Source organism: Larimichthys crocea, chromosome III (assembly GCF_000972845.2).
Source record: "Larimichthys crocea isolate SSNF chromosome III, L_crocea_2.0, whole genome shotgun sequence".
NCBI classification, from domain to species: domain Eukaryota; kingdom Metazoa; phylum Chordata; class Actinopteri; family Sciaenidae; genus Larimichthys; species Larimichthys crocea.
This window is the reverse complement of record NC_040013.1, coordinates 51,434,470-51,451,490: the sequence shown is the minus strand read 5'-3', so window position 1 is coordinate 51,451,490 and position 17,021 is coordinate 51,434,470. Positions and strand designations below refer to the sequence as shown.

Here is a 17,021-nt window from a genome sequence, read left to right as displayed (position 1 = left end):
ACCCAAATAAGCCACTGTGCCTGGGAGCAGCACCCGGTCTATCTAGTATGATTGTGTCCTTGACAACAACTAGAAGAAACCCACCTGGCCAAGATCTGGGTTTTAATGTGAGAACTCGCTCGGCTTTGTGTTCCCAGAGTCCTCTGTGCTGTGAATTGACATTCACGTTGATTCACTTCTCATCCTCTTGGTGGGATGCAGCGAGAGACGAGGCTAGATAACACCCTCGGTGACGTACGTACCTGTGCAGCATCTAAACGTCCCACCTGGTTAGTGATATTTGGACACGCGGCGATCTCTAAAACCGACTCCTCGCCACAGCACAACCAGCGTACCTCCTCTCTCTTTGTATTCCTTCCACCGTACCGCAGGTTTTGACAACTCTCTGGAGAAAAAGGGCCCTTAAATTATCAAGTGAGACTGTAGTTGTTTTCCTTGTTGTTTTCATCTCTTAGGTGGGGGTAGGGTGGGCTTTGGGGAGGAATTGGTATGTTAAATGAGCTATGGGAGGTCTGCTTTCTTTTTTTCTTTTTTTTTTTGAGTAAGGGGGAGTTCAGTCAGACGAGAATTGCTGCGTTGGGTGTTTGAGGCAGCTGTGTGAAGTCATTTTCCGGGAGTGCAAGCGGGAGAGAGGTGCGGATTAGGCAGCGCCTCTGAGCCGGAACAAGTCTGTCTGGGAAGGGATGAAGGCTACAAACCATAGATCTAATTCCCGCTCACGCTGCTAGACAGCAGAGACACTCACACACAGCTAGTGTGAATTAGGCCCATTTGCTCCCCTCAGTCTGAAGCGAGCGAACACAGAGAGCAGACAGGGAGAAGTTGACAGACTCCTCACATCCTGCCCTCTCTCCTGACTCCCCACGCTGCTTCCAGCCCACCTCCAAAAGCTGTCTCCAGCTCGTGCTCGTTTTTTTTTTTTTTTTTTTTTTTTTTATTGTTTCTTGTGCTGCAGGTCTTTATTATTGCTGACATTAACATGAACACAGTGCAAAAAAAAACAGGTTCAACTGAAAAAAAGGGCCTTTACACTGGCATCGCAGTGCAGAAAATGTTTGCACCTGTGGCCCATTGATTGTGTGCTCCAAACTCCAAACGCTCTGAAGTTTATGTCTTTTTAATGTGTATAATGCATTGCCTCGGGTCATGTAATTGCCCCGAGGTTAGGGAAGGTTCACAAGGCCGCGTGCAGTGGTGGATTAGCGGACTCACTGTCCTTCTTCACCCCCCCATGCCACTTCACAAACGCAGCTTCCCAACTCTCTGCCTCTGCTTGCACCAAAACCAAACCCAGTGCCTCCTTGTCAGCACACAAAACCTGACCCCAGAGCCATGCAGTGAAGGGCTGAAATCAATGTGGCTGACCCAGATACACTGTCCCCCTGCTTCTTTGTGATTGGACACAGTATGCTTGTGGGTCAACCACAGTTTAGCAGAGGCAGAAGGGGAAGTCGCAATTGAGACCTGAATTAACCTCCGTCATAAAACGAGCGATACTCACGGGCTCTGTGGCACTTTCACCTAAAGTGTTAAAAAGTATTTCTGGGTTTCTCCTCAAATCCACCACTGACTTGTTTCAGAGGGAAAAAAATCCAAAAATCAATGGGATTGCTTTAGTTATTAAGGCTGGTTTTTAGAGCTGTGTTGGTTGCGAGGAAAAGATGGAGATGTTGGCGAAAAAAGGCCCCCCTGTTCTCTCCCTGTTGTGCTTGTCTCTCCCATCACAGCCCTCTGCACCCTGCGTGCCCAGTAATGAGTTGTATTACATGCTCTGTGGTGGGCATGTCTTGTGTTAGGAGGCTGTATTCAATCTTTGTACTGTGAATGGAGGGGAAGGCTCTTTGTGTGTCTTTGAGAGGCACTGAATTGAAACGGTGTGCACCGACTGAAGCTGATGAGGAGGGAGCGAGTCCTGAGAGGAACATGTGGATGCCTGGCAGGCAGTGAAAGACTGTGGTATGTTTGTGTGCACTTGCGCATAGACACGTATCTAACAGTGCACGGTCTGCGTGTTCACTGCAGAAGGCTGGATTTCAAGGAAAACGTGCTACTGAGCCGGATGTAAGTTGAATTAGCCTTAGCTATTTGGTTTACTTAGCCCACATTTTCAAACAGCCTGCCAAGACGTAGTGTATATTATATGAATGAAAATCTACTCTTGTCTGCTCGTTCATCGCTTGAGCCTTATTGTGACCCTTTATGGACACTTAAGGAGTGGCGAGGGGTCTAGCTATAGGCTAAGTGATTTTATGAGGCGGCATCATGGGGCTCAGGTCTTCTTCCTTTTTGTAGGAATGCATTTTCTACTTAGATGGCAACAAACTGCATTTGCACTTAAAACATATTCTGTAATCTTCTGTTATTTTACATACAAATTGCATCCTGGGCGATGCATTCATCATTGCTCATATCCAGCCCACTCTTAAATGAAAAATGTATCTGAGATGAATAATGGATCCCTCCATAGTATAATTTTGTGTTTCTTGAACATAGTCGAGAGTTCCTCCTCTGCCTTATCTTCTAAATTTCGCCCGACCCCCCTTGCCTGGATGAAGTTTTAGAGGAGGTAGATATGAAGAAAAATTACTTATTTACCGTGGTTATTGTTTACCTGAGAGTTTTTTTTCACAATATGAAGCCTCTCAGACACACACATGGAGTCTGGCGTAAGGAAAAGCACATTGCCGTCACAAATCATGGCGCAGCGACTTCGGGACACTCCATATTCGTACGCCAATCAATCACGATCATGTGCTGTACCTCGCGGTATCTCACGTGTTTAGTCTGTGGAACAAGTGAAGGGGAGATGATAGGGTTTTGTTGCCAGCTAGCATACACAGGTGCTGGTGTAGTGGCAGTGTTGAGGGGTTCCTCTGGGGGCTATGGGTGGGCAGCCTTGTGTGAAGCTGGGAGAATTGGGGTTGAGTAGCTGAGCCCTCTGTCTTTATCTCTAATTACATGGTGAGGCTTGGGGAGATTGGGCAGAACTGTAAAGCCCCCATACAGATAGCTCGGTGCCCCCCTCCCTGGCTGTAACACAGCAGGGTCTAAGGGTGTGAAGCAGAACCAAGTCTGGTGGGGCTCTAATTCCACCACAGACGTTCTCCCCGGGGAGCCGCCGGTGTTCTTTCCTCTCCACAGCAGCTCCGCAGTCTGCCACATTCCAACCTGCCGCTGGGGGAGAAGCACGCCGAGGCTCCGGCAGCCCACTCTGTCGTGCTCTACTTGCTCCTGTCGGTTTTTGTCGTCCCCAAAGTTTCCCAGCCCGTCCTCTGAGACATCCGAGTTGCAGATGGGAGGCATTGGACCGAGGCAGCTGGTGTCACAATGTGGATTGGAATTCACAGTTGTGATAAAATATTAAACAAATATGTCATTATACATATGTTTTCCACAGTTTGTTCATCCAGCTGTTTCCTTGCTCAGTCCCCTTCACTCCCCCTTGCCTTGCCATATAAACCTGGGTAGGGTTGACTGATAATAATCCATGATTTGTCCCATTGTGCCCCATGTTTCTCAGAGTGGGTCCAGTTACTTTTAGGCATCACTTCGTCCTGTATTGTAATATTTACTCTGTGTTGTTTCCATGATACGAGGTGACACTTTCATAGCAGAGCACAGAGCGTGGCTCACTACAAATGAGAAAGGAAGAATTATTCCCAGTCAGTTAAGTCTCCTTTGATACCTTTGCAAGTTTAATCTGTAGAAATCGATAAAAGGATGCATGTTGGGCTTGGGAGTCAACAGCAGCCGTGTTTGATGGGTAAACGGACAACCGAATGGATGATGTGGGGGAGCATTCATCTTTCTTTAGGCAAATTGGGCCGCAAGGTCCTGACTAATTGATTGATTGCATGACTTGCTGATACAATCAAAGCCTGGCCTGATTTATGGCGATAAATCGATTGATTAATAAGGTTTTCTGTGCTGGGGGTTGGTCCGTGATGGCGGTGAGAAGTGGGGAGAAGACACCTCCAAGTCACACATCCGTCTTGTGGTAATAAGAAAGGCCTGGATCTCCCAGCTGACATTTACAAAGAGCCGGCTATGACCCGCTCCCTAGATTAACCTCCACTTGTTCTCATAAGCACCACTGATACTAAAAGATGGGGAGCAGCAGCACCAGCCGGGAAGGGAAAAAAAATGAAGTGTGACTTTTTTCGGTTCACCGTTTGCATACATCATTAGGGGGGGAACAACAAAAATCAATTGCACATTCCAGAATAAATAAAAACAAATATCTCGGGCAGCGTAATGCGAGGGCCTCTTGTTGACTCTTTCCAGATTACATTTAGCCGGGTGTTTAAACGCTGATTTACAGCAAGATGGAGTCCATTCCCTGCACTTGCCTGCCTGTCTGCTTGCCTGTTCGGAATATGAAATGGAAGTTAAACACTGTGAATCTCCAGTGTGGGGAGGAGGGCTCTGGACGTGTGGGCAGTGTAGCATCAAATAGATTGTGTTTCCTCCCGTGTAAACGCCTAATGTGTGCCGAGTGCTCTGACACAGATGAATGTAAGGAATTTGCTGTAAAGACTTTACGGCCCTTTTGAGAGACATGGCTGGGAACTGGTAGTGTGGAACCTGCTCCACGCCCCCCTGAACACACATCCACACACACACATGCACGCACACACACACACACGCTTGCACAAGTGCTTACACATGCACACATGTCAAGGAACACAGCCCTCCAAGGAGAGCAGCTACATCAAACTGTTAAAGCTTGTGCGGACATCAGGGATGCTTTTTATTTGCTTTGGGTCAGAGATGGCGGCCCTGATGATGTGATGAGAATCATCTCACAGACACACATGTTCTGGCAGGAAATAATCCTGGAGATTCTCTTGACCAGGCTCAACATATAATATGTGAAAGCTAACTTCTGCAGGCAGAAGAGGGCAAATTATGAAATGATTCATGTATAAACTGCCCTTTCAAGTGGCTGCTCCCATTCTGCAGCAGTGGAACTAGTCTGCCAGATCTCGGAGCCTTTGTGACGCCGCTCTAAGCTCTCAGCTGCTTGTTGTCAGTGCTGGGTTTATTCCCACTCTCACCACTCTATTTAGATTCATTTATTTTTGGTTCAAATGCTGTAAAATGAAAGTGTGATGGAGAGAAGGAGGGTAAAGGAGTGTTCCCTCTCTCAGACAGGTGGCCCTGGTTTATGTCGCTGGGCCCCCAGAGGCCCCGCTAACTGAGTCTGAGCAAGAGGAGGGACCTGTCTCTCAGCGCTACACAGGTGGTGTGAAATGCAGCCCTCTCTCCACACCTGAAATATTCAGATTCTTCCAGCGGCGTTGCTTTGATCTCGCTGCAATCGACAAGGGAAAACGGAGAGAGTAGGGGGGAGAAAACAACAAAAACAAGAGGAAGAGCAGCACACCTGAGAGCGAACAGATTGACATTTCTTAAGAGAGAATAAACAATCGCAGGTTAGCTGTGTTGCGTCGCTCCACAGCTCGTCGTTTCAGGTGAAAGTGGGCCATTGTGGTGATGGCTGCATCTTTGGAGCTTTTCTCCTCTCCCAACTAACTGACCTCAATGGTGAAGCTTCACAGAAACAAGTCCCCCGCAGTGCACTCCTCTTCTCCCGCTTTGAAAGGAACAGGAAAACAAACCTTGTCCCCAATATTACTGTGTAAAGTGGAACTGCACATTTAAACACATCTTTTGTGCAGGAGACTAAATTCTAATGACTTTACTGTGATGAAACACATCAGTACTGGTTTTAATATTGACTCTTTTAAAAAACAAATTTATAAAGATTGTTTGATGGGTTGACACTGGCTCAGCTACTGCTTTAAATCACCCTGAACCTTGCAAGGTTAATGCTTAAATGCTGCTGTTTGGGACTGATTTACGTCATGACTATTATATAGAAACAAAGTGTTTTAATGTCCTTTTAATCAGACATGGGAGTCCTGAAATAAGCCTTGAAACTACGCTTCTGTCAAATGTATGCTGATCACTTTTATTTGCTAACCCTCTACTTAGTATTCTGGTTACTGGTTAACAACTTGTGCTTCTGAGAACTGTAGAAGCACCACGGGACTGCCTTTCCCTTGATGATGATCCCATGCACACCCACGCATACTGGGAGAGTTCTCTGAGCCACACAGCGCCAAAATTGGACTCCCTGAGTTTCCAGTTGGGTCACAGTAGCTGCTCGTAGCTGGTTATCTCCACATTAGCTCCACCGGCTCTGACTACAGTGGCCGCCTGTGCAGGCCCGCTGCTGCATTTGTAACATTCGCTGAGGGGGGGGGGGCTAACAGAATTTTTGGAGGTGCAGTTTCACTTTGATTTCGACATCACCTCTCCCATCACACAAAAAAAAAAACTTCAGTGTGGAAGGTCTTTGTGTCTGTCTTTAACATTCCTGGCTAGTGAAACCTCGCTCCCACTCTTCCACATTCACGTCTCCATTTGAGCCGATCATTTGGCCGACCGAGGTTATCATGTCTTCTCTCAGGTTTCAACCCACTAGTCTGCTAATGAATCATAGGACTGTGTAATTAGTCACCCTGCATGTACCACACAATGACAATAGACACCCTGATTGTAACCACAGAGTTTGAAAGGAGCAGAACAATGGTCGGCCTTAATGATGATAAATAAGGTGTTGTAATTGGCCTTCGTTTGGAGCATTCAGTCATAGATTGTAATTTGAAGTTTCTAATTGGAGGACATTTAAAGTTATTCATTGGATTGTGAGTGGATACAGGATTGTTTGAAAGGGCTGTAATAAGATGTTTTCATGATAACCTCTTATTTTGAACAAGACTTGACAATAAATGGAACCAGAGCCTCCCTGATCATAATAAGATGTGTTACCAGCATATCAGTGAGAAATAAGAAATGTGTGTGCGCATGTGTGTCCAAGTGTGCATGTTGGAATTAAAGAGAGAGAAGTGTTGACAAGTAGGATGTGCTCTGGTGCATCAGGTGCCAAAAACTCTCTAAATGAAGCAGGGTATGACGAATAATGGCTGACAACACCAGTCACACCTTTTGCTGATGGTTGTAACGCTCACACGCTTCTCCATTCCTTTTGTAAGATTTAGCATGCCATTTGAAGACAGCCCGGCTGACTGGGGATTAATTATTTTGGATGATTTATCAGACTTAGCAGTCCAGAGTTTAGAGAGGTGTCAAAATTAAATGTGATTTTCCTTGTTCGTAAGTCCCCGCAATCTATACACTGCCTACATATTTCTGAAGTGTGCAGTCAGTATTGCATCTGCAAAGTGAACAGTTGCATAAGTGTTGGGGGGGCAGAAAAAAAGGGTGGCTAGTTAATGAATAGGGGTCATAAAATAATTATCAGAATAGGGAAGCAGAAAAAAAAACATTTGTTGTTCAAAACATCTGAACATTCATTTCATTTTTGCTTTTTATGTGAATTATTAGATCATTTTCACTCTTGAATTCTCTTAAAGTTCTTAAAATCACCAGTTTTTTGGTTGAATCGAATAATTTTGAACGTGAACATTTGTAACTTCTGATGATGGATTTCTCTAAGACATTGTTTCATTTTTATGGAACAGGTTGCACATTTTGGAAAATGATTTGCTTTCTCATAGTTAAACAAGAAGATGGATACTAGTCATATCAGTTAAATATGAACCTTAAATGAGAAAGGATCCTGCTTCCAGCTAGCTCAATAATTACTTTGTTATATCTCGTTTGTTTATTATTCAGTTGTGCGGGGGGTTTGTGCGCGGGACTATTTCTTGACTGGAAGCAGTGACTTCCTGAAGACTTTGCCGGTTGCTTGGCAAACTCTGATGGTGATTATGAGACTCCAGGAATTCGGCGGGTGTTTTTAATGTGTTAGCATTGCAGATGAAATAAAGACGATATCACGTGTTAATTAGTGAGTTTTGAAGTTACTGCTTGGTAGATCTTTGTAGCTTTAGACAGAGCCAGATCAGCTGTGTCTTTATGCTAAAATAGGCTCCTGTCATAGCTTCAAATTTAACAGACACATTATAAGTCAAAGCATAATTGTACATAATAAACAACCTCATTGGTCAAGAATCAAAACACTGCATTGTGCACCTTTTTTAACCCGTGTAGCACCAGGTAACAAAGAGTAGCACACAGGCTAACGTAGCATTTAAACCTTCATAACTGTATGAAATACTTGGCTGTGATTTTTGTAGTTTTCTTGTGTGATTGACATTGACCTTCTTCTAACTCGTAACGGGGGTAAAACTCCACCCAGCAATCGCACCGCCACGAATTCTATGCAAATGGCGTCTGACCCAGGTGTGACGCAGTCCAACAGCAGCGTGCTGGTGGTGTGAATTGGAGCAGTTCGAGCTGATGGAGAGTAAAAGTGAAGGAGCAGCAGTCGGCGGTAAACAGATGGAGGGAGATGCCAGGTGATAGCAGCCTCACAGTCCTTCCCTGTCAGAGGCTGCGTGCTCAGCTCACATTCGTATAGCGCTGGGGTCATGGAGGTCAGAGGCTCCACCCACGTCCAGCTCCCTCAGTCTGGACCGTCCAACATACACACACACACACACACACACACACACTCTGTCTGTCTCTTCTGTCCTTAACTGATATTCAGCCCAAGGATGCCAGATAACGTTCATGTTGGATCTTTCATATGGACAGGCGCCAATGTTCCCCGCACCAAACCCCCTCCCGCCCTCCCTCTTTCCCCTCAATGGCATAGAGAGAGAGGGTGGGGGGGGGGGTTGCCAGTAATAATGTTGAGGCCAGACTACACTGCAGTGATTGAGGCCATTGATTGTGGTGATTTGATTTATTGATCCCCCCCCCCTCAAATGTGGCGTCTGAGATGCGGGGCTAATCTGAGGCAGCAATGGACAATCTTGTGCCTCACAGAGAATAGGAGGCGACAAGGAATGTACGAAAGGAAACCACACTTATCTTAATCACACGCTGGTCCCTGCGCTGCCTTTGCTGCTGCAGCCCCCGTGTGTGTGTGGACGGCAACGCACATGTGTCCCCCCCCGTACACATGTATGTGCCCGCACGTTCTTTTGTGCGAGACCTTGCGTGCAAGTGTGTGTTTGCATCGGTGTGCGTATGCAGTGGGGGTTGTGAGGCAGTACAGTCACCAGGCAGAACAGAGTGGATCTATAAATTGATGGAATTCAAAGCCTCCAGCATCGATTACCATTATAACAAACAGCAGCACACAGAATGTCTGATTATTTTTAGACAAAGATTCTGTGCTCTCAGCAGCAATTCTGCTGATGCTGTCACACTTTCAGACATCTGCCTATGATTGCAATTAGATGGGATACAAAAAGAAAAATAATACCCCATCTGCATTTTCCCCTCTCTCCTCCTCCTCCCTATTTTTTCCTCTTTAATTTGTGCTGTCCAAGCCCAGTGCACACAATAGTGATTTTGACTCAGTCTGCCTCATTGCAGTACCTAGGTAGTTTTTTTTCCCAGTTGTCAACATTTTCCACCATGGGTTGTCTTTGTGAAAGGCCGGAAAATAGCTTACCACTACAGATGTAATCAAGACAAGCTAGGTTTAATGAATCAATGTCAAATCTACTCCAACACAATACATTAGTGAGCCCTGCATTTTACTTAAAACAGTCGCACTCGCACAGATTGTTTCAGTACATCTCCCCCCTCGTTTTTTTTTGTTCACGCCATTGTCTTTACTGGATTTGATTATTAGACTTTTTACACTCTGTTTGCCAACAATAGACATAACTTGTCTCCCATCATCGAAATGAAACACACCATACTTGACAACCAGCTTATGTCATAATCCTCAGCGCTTTGTCCTTTTACAGATTTGTCGCCACTGCCGGCCTCTTGTTTTTCTTGATTAGTTTAACCCTCACCCAAAAGAGTCTGAAGGAACCACTCTTTGTAGTCTTTGCTGCAACACACTTAATGCAGGATATAACCCTTTGACCATTTTTGGTCACTATCAGAAGGGCAGAGCCTACATTTGTATGCCAAAGGACATGTGTGTCATGGTTTCCTGGTATTCAGCAATTCATTGACGTTCAAGTGCATGAACTCAACCATAGACTGTATAAATATAAATGGTAGTCTCTGTGACGGAGACTATGGCTATGTCTATGGCTAATACGAAAATGGGCAAACGCTTTATTTCATAGCTTCTTGGTTGCTTCTTGTTCCCAATGTGGGGTCCCGACCCATTTAGGGGGCGCCAAAGCTCACAGGAGCTGCACAAGGCCTTGCCCACTCTGAGGTTGTCAAAATTAGATTTGCACATCATGTTAAAATCACAATAACATACTTATTGGATAACTTATATAAATGTCTGCGTATAAAACAATTTAAAATCATACAGTTTTTCCCTCACTCTTTAAAAATCATAGACTAAGCAGTTTAGACTACACCTCTGTGACCTCTTATCTCTGGACAACCTCTCTGCTTCAAGAAAAGAAAAGGCTGGCAATCACTGTATTAACTGACTGGCGTCAAGGCTGTCCTGTTGAAGCCAGTGAACTTTTTGTTTTGTAGTCTTTGTTTTGTTTGTAATTCAGAAGTCACCAAGATTGCTTTCCCCCTCGCAAATTGACTTGAGCACGCCATGACTGCTTCCATGCTCAAAGTCCCTCTTTCCTGTCCCTCCAGCCCCAATGACAGCTCCGCCCTCCCCAGGGGGAAACTCATCAATTATGGCTGGATGTTTGACTGGCAGAGACTTAATGACAGGAGCTCTGTATTGACCTGACTGCCACACACTGAAAATTTGGTCCCAATCGTCTTTTTTTAAAAAACCTGTCAAATGATTACTGACTAACTCGTCTTTGCACGGCGAGTTGAACTCTCCTTTTTACCCTTTCAAGTGTTAAAATCATCAGAAACATCTACATGTTCATGCAAATGATTTCACAAAGAGGGATAGAGCTCGACATAATGGAGGGAGATAAGTAAATTTTATCAGGGATCTCAAAGGTGCTTGGGTTGGAGGTTGAAATGGATCACATCTGATTAGGAGGCAGAGGAAAAATCTTCTTTAGTATCTTTTGTCTCCCGAGATCGCATTGCGAAACACCACATTGTGGAGTTCCTCCCATCATCAATCTGAGCAAGACAACCAAAGTAGCAAACAGTCTGTTCTGCTTCACTTCTTTCCAGAAAGACAGACAGTAGGTTTCATTTGATGGGCTGTTGCCCAGGCTCCCCTCCCTCGTAATGGTCTAGAAACTGTGGGGGTGCTTTCAAAATAACCATGCCATTATGATAGCAGTGTTTGGCTTGCATACAGCATGAGTACTCACCATTCTCATCAGCTGAGCCGCAATAAAAAGTGAACCCAGCTCTACAGCGAGGCCACTGAAGCACTGACGGACTTAGAATCACCACACTGTTATATCTCAAGTACTTATAAAATCCACTCAAAGTCACTTCTAGAGGAATTTTCTCTTGGCAAGATTAGCTGGTCTGGGGCCATTTGAATCTAGTGGAGGTTGGCCAGCTTCTGAAAGCCCACTCTCTAATCTCCAGGAAGGCTCATCCCAGATGGACTGTAAGGACTAACAGGAATTTATAAGTCCTGTCTCCTTATCCTGTACAGCCGTGGCCTTTTTCAGTGACAGTAAGATTTACCAAGAATGACACATTTTTCCACTAACCAATCGAACGTTTGGATACTTTGTACGTTTAACCTTTGATTTTCAATGGAACCAGACCTTCAATGACGTACTGTCTGTCTTTGTTGCACTGTAGTTTAGTTTGAATCAATGAATACTGATTAATACTTTTTATTGTAACAAACAGGGTATCAATCCACAGTTTAAAATAGTTCCCATCAAATGTGCTACTTATACATTTATGAGGAATGATTTCTAAAAACGATAGTGTCCAGCAGTTTTAGGAAATTGCTGAGCCTTTTAAAAAAATAAAAGTATACAGCATATTCATGACCCATTTTGTAAAGGATTAACAACTTCAGCAGGAACAAAGAATCCTGGGAAGTCGGAAGGTGTTTAGAGACGGACTAACACACTGGGTGGTTTGGTGTTTTCAACGAATTTGCCAAATCCTTTTAATAATGTAATAATCTCAAAGATTTTCAATTCAGATGATGTCTTTATCACTGAATGATGTAACACAGTGGTGACTGATGAAAGTATTGCAATATTTGTATATTCCAACTTTGAGTTGAACTCTGTTTACATCACATTTTATTATCCATGACCACAATCTTTCTTTAACCTTTACCAACTAGTTTGGTGACGCACTGAGAAATAACGTCACCCTGTCCTTTTAAGGACACGACATCATTTGACATTACAGTACCAGCTGCTCTTACAAACCTAATTTTGTAGTTATCAGTGTAAGTAACCTACGTATTGCAACCCCTTTGAAGCTGATGGCGATGTCCCGTGATCATCCATCAATTTGGTTCGGCCCCAAAAATGTTTTCGGTTGAAATAGGTCTATTTTTGGCCAAAGGCTTACATCTTTGTACTGTAAAGTTGGACAAGAAACCTGCGAGAAACCCCTCCTGATCCAGCATACTTTTTATTTTCTAATAATTTAGCCAGTTCAACATACGTGACCACTTAATTTCTTCGATGGTTCAAATATATTATGCTCTAGTTTGTGTTTTGACCGTTTACAGCTTTAAACTTCATATTGTTCGCCACGCTTTGTGGGTGTGACATTTTTTTGCTGTGTCATCACCATTTATATCTATAGGACCGATGTGCTTATGATTAAATTGACCCCAGACCTTCCTAGAGGTCCAAGGTCTACCCATCACAGTCTCACAAACTCCTATGGGAAACACTAAGACAAATCAAAGGGTCTGCTATTTAAATAATATTTTGCATCTGGCCTGCTGATTTTATTATTCAGTATGTAGTGGATGGTAAACACACTGCAGATAGCTGTTTCTTAACTTAGACTAAGACGTTAGGTGGTGTAGAAATGCAGGAAATTTGTTTTAAATAAATTTTTTCTGCCGATCTACTAAGTTTGCTCATCCGTCTTAAAACATAACCAGACATTTGTACATGCAGTTCTACTTTATCCACTTTTTGACTCGTCAATCCTGGGACTTGAACCGGCAGCCCTTCAATTAACGGCCTACTTCTCTGACCGACAGGCTGCCACCATCCCACGAGACCGCCGCTGTGGAAGTTTCACCCTTCCATTTTCTCTCTTTTTCTCCTTGTGTGATGATTTATTAAATTGCCTTTAAGTAAGACTGCAGATTAATTAAAACACAGTCAATTTAATTTCCCGGCGTCATATATAAATTCGCAATGGTAATTGAATCCCCTACTCCACTTTTATATTGTAACCTAGCAGTTACAAGAGAAGATCCTCATCAATTACTGCGAATTGCAGTCAAAATGAAGAGGAAGTGAATACACAGTTGTCTCTTCCAGCGGCTCCTCAGTACAGGAGAATAGAGTTTAAATCTTTTTTTTTTTTTTTTTTTTTTTTTTTCCTGCTTGCTGAAAGAGCCGGGAATTGGATGACTGATCGATAATATCGGTTTTGCGGATGGCATGTGGTGCAGCTAAGTCCAGCATGAATGCAAGGTTCTGATGAAGGGCCTGCTGCACAGACAGGTTTGAATAGCGGATCAGATGTGTTGCCGGGGTGGAGCTCTCATTTGGCAAACATGTAAAGAAGCAACGTGCAGAAACATTAACGGAATAGCGATTGGGGCTGCTGTTGTAGCAAAAAAAAAAAAAAAAGGGTAATTTGGTTAAAGCTATGGAGGCTGCTGTCATGTATTGAAAATCTGTGCGGATCAATATAAAGATTGGTGCAGGCGATGGGAGAGAGATTGAAAAGAGGCTGAAAATAGATCTGACCTGTGGTAATTACGAAAGCAAGCGAGGCATTTGTGTGTTTGAATCAGGTCTTGGCCGGGCTTAAAAAACAGCCTTTCATTTCAGAAAGAAGCTCTATTTGTTTGCAAGGGTGTTTGTCAGGTCATTGGGTCTCTGCACGATCTCTGCCCCCCTCCCTCCCTCTCTCTCTCTCTCTCTCTCTCTCTCTCTCTCTCTACCCCCCCTCCCTCTTGCCCCACTCTCTCACTGGCACTCTACCGCCGTTGCAAGCGTATTGATTATTTCAAATACTGATTATCTAAAAGGCCTTCTGCTACTGTAGGCATTGGATTTATTTTGGCTTAATTATTTATGGGCCAGGGCTAGCTGTAAGTATTACTGCTGTGAGATCATGAAGGATTGCATTGTTAATATTCAGCAGTGTATTTTTATTTATGTACACTCTAAGCTTTACTGGATGAGCGTTGGCGGGCTCCCTAAATTGCCGTCGTCTCTCTCTCCACTCTCTTCTTCCACTCACCGTTTCTCCCTCTCTCTCTCTCTTGTGTGTTTGCAGAGGGAGCTAAACTCTGTAGCATCTGAGCTGGCTGGTCGACAAGAGGAGAGTGAACATTCCCACAAGCACCTGATAGAGCTGAGCAGGGAGTTCAAGAGAAATGTCCCTGAGGTGAGTACCCCATACTCTATGTGCCAGTCGCCTCATCCACACTTGAGCAGGTAGACTGTCTGGATCTCCCCCGCATATACCTTTTGTACAGGGAGTTATTTATTATAAAATCTGCATTATTGTATATCAACGGTGCACAACACTTGTGAGAAGTCAGGGTTAGCCCTCCTCCTCCCCCTCCTCTCTGGTAGCTCAGTTAATATTTAAATGCTGAGGCCTTGTAGTAACGTTAGCCTCTGGCTGAGTGTGATGAGAGGCCAGGGGGCTCATTTACAAAAGGTAAGCACAACTTTGCTGCTTAGTTTGAACTCCAAAGCCAAAGCCCCAGTTTATGAAAAAGTTATCCTGGTGTCAGAATTGGTAGCTAATATTTTCTCCAAATTTCTGTGATGTAATGGGAACATGTGTCTCTCCAAAACCCCCAAGGAACAGGACTCTAACTAAACATAGTCTGACAAATGTTAATGAAGATGAGCCATCCACTTGAGCCTTTTCAACGTGACTTTTGAAAGCATACATTTTGTCCTCCTGGGTCAAAATTGGCTGTTTATAAATGGTAAGATTCTGTTACGACATTTCTCGCCTCAAATGTTTTGTGTATTCTTTTAGATGTAATACAAGTATGCCATAATTAGGTGAGTCACCATTTTTTCCAGCTTGAAAACAAAGTCAAAATCAAGCACGGTCCAACTCGCAGTACATCACCCACCAGCTCCTCCTTTCGTCCAAATATGGTTACTTCCGGCTCCAAAAACTCCCGAACCACAGATGCTTTAAATTTGAATGAAATACCCACAATTCAATCAAAGTAGTGATCATTCATTTTTATTTGTGAATAGCCTTGTATTGAACCATTTATGTTCTTAAATGAGATAAAACAAACCCATATTTCTGATTTAAAAACCGTAAGTTCCAGAACAGTGTTCCTGTCCATTCTCTATGTCCACCCCTGGCTCCATGATACTAACTAGATTGCCGTTCGCAAATCACTCCTTTAGCCAACAACAACACTGGAAGTCTGGGCAAATTAGCTGACGTTAACCATCCAAGACAATATTTTGCTATGTTAGATTGCTAGTTAGTAATTTGTCTATGTTAGGAATCAAGCCAAATATTTCACATGCTTTGCACTAACATTAGCTCTGACTTTGGACTTGGTGGGAACGGACTCCATTTCTAGATAGCGTACCACTTTGTTGAGTTAAATGTTTGTCAACCAATGAGTCAACCATTCTGTGTTACATGTTCATCCGTTTGCAACACATCATCTATGATTGCAAGAAGCACAACATGAAGAATGGACAACATAAAAGACCCAAAACAGAAAACAGTGACTATGAATATAATATACGGACAGACAACAGACAGACAAAACTGAGAGAATTGATGGACTATTAGCATTTGGAAAAACAATAAAAACATCAAATAAATACATAAAATGCATCAGAATCCTACATATGGCACAAAAGTGAACAGTTCTTGCCATAATATGGATTAGTGGAACAGAGCTATTCACTGTATGTCAACATTACCTTTGAACAACACATTAATGTTAATTGAAAATCATTCCAGGTGCTGTCATTAAAGCAGAACTTTGAAGAATCTAAAAAAATAAAACATATTTACAATGTTACTGTTCAGCACATAGATCCATGTGTTTCATAGTTTGAATGTCTTCAGTGTTAATCTTACCATAAACCACAGAATAGAAGGTGTGTCCAAACTTGATGTCTGGTACTGTACGTACATTGAAACAGCTGTATGCTGTAATTGCCCCTTCTGCCCGTGAACAGATCCTTTCTTAAGTGATTCCAGTGAAAGAGATTAGGGACAAAGTCCACAGCTCTTCTTGTTTGCCAAAATGCATTCGAAAGTTCAGCCCGAGCTAATATGAGGCTTCAGCAGCATGAGTTAGCCAAATGAAGTGGATATCTTCCAAATTCAGTGTGTTTTTTGTTTTTTCCCTCTGACAAAAGAATTGAGTACAAATATAAATGGGGCTACTCAGAGCAATGTCTGTTTGTACTCCGAGCAGTGACAGTTCGTACTGAATTCAGCCGAGATGTTCTCTTAATAGCATTAATTAATTAATAGCAATATCATTGCTTCTGTCGGTTTACCTCAGCTGATCAATTAATATGCAAACGTTTCAAGTATTAATCCTGTCATGATATTTGACGTACACTACTATTTTTGAGCATTAAGAAATGAATTTCATGTTCGCCGTTATTCTTCATAGTCATCTTTACATTTCGAATGTGTCGAAAGAGACCTCATTCCACCTTACTTTTGTAAGGCAAAATGGCAATTAAGGTGGATTGAGCTGAATACATGAAAAGCTAAATCTATGAATGATACTGATATGATTTTGTCCTTTTTTATCATCTTCTTTGAAATGATCATCCATTGACATCTAAGCTGAAGTCAAAGAGAATATTTTTATATTTTATAAATGAGCCCTCAGGCTATTTGCTGCAGCTATGCTGCCTGCCTATCTTAGCCCGAGTATGTAGTGTAGTGCTGTAATCTTGTCAGTATAATACAGGCGTTTAAGACAG

General features: G+C 43.2%; 1 protein-coding gene across 2 annotated transcripts in view; it reads left to right on the top strand.

Moving 5' to 3' along the window:
* The window catches only part of cux2b (cut-like homeobox 2b), a 91,356-nt gene that overhangs the window by 20,496 nt on the left and 53,839 nt on the right, over positions 1-17,021 (top strand). For both annotated transcript variants that reach the window (XM_019264369.2, XM_019264370.2), the window contains exon 2: positions 14,353-14,463. In XM_019264369.2, the coding sequence (XP_019119914.1) occupies positions 14,353-14,463 (111 nt within the window). The remainder of the gene's footprint in view (positions 1-14,352; positions 14,464-17,021) is intronic.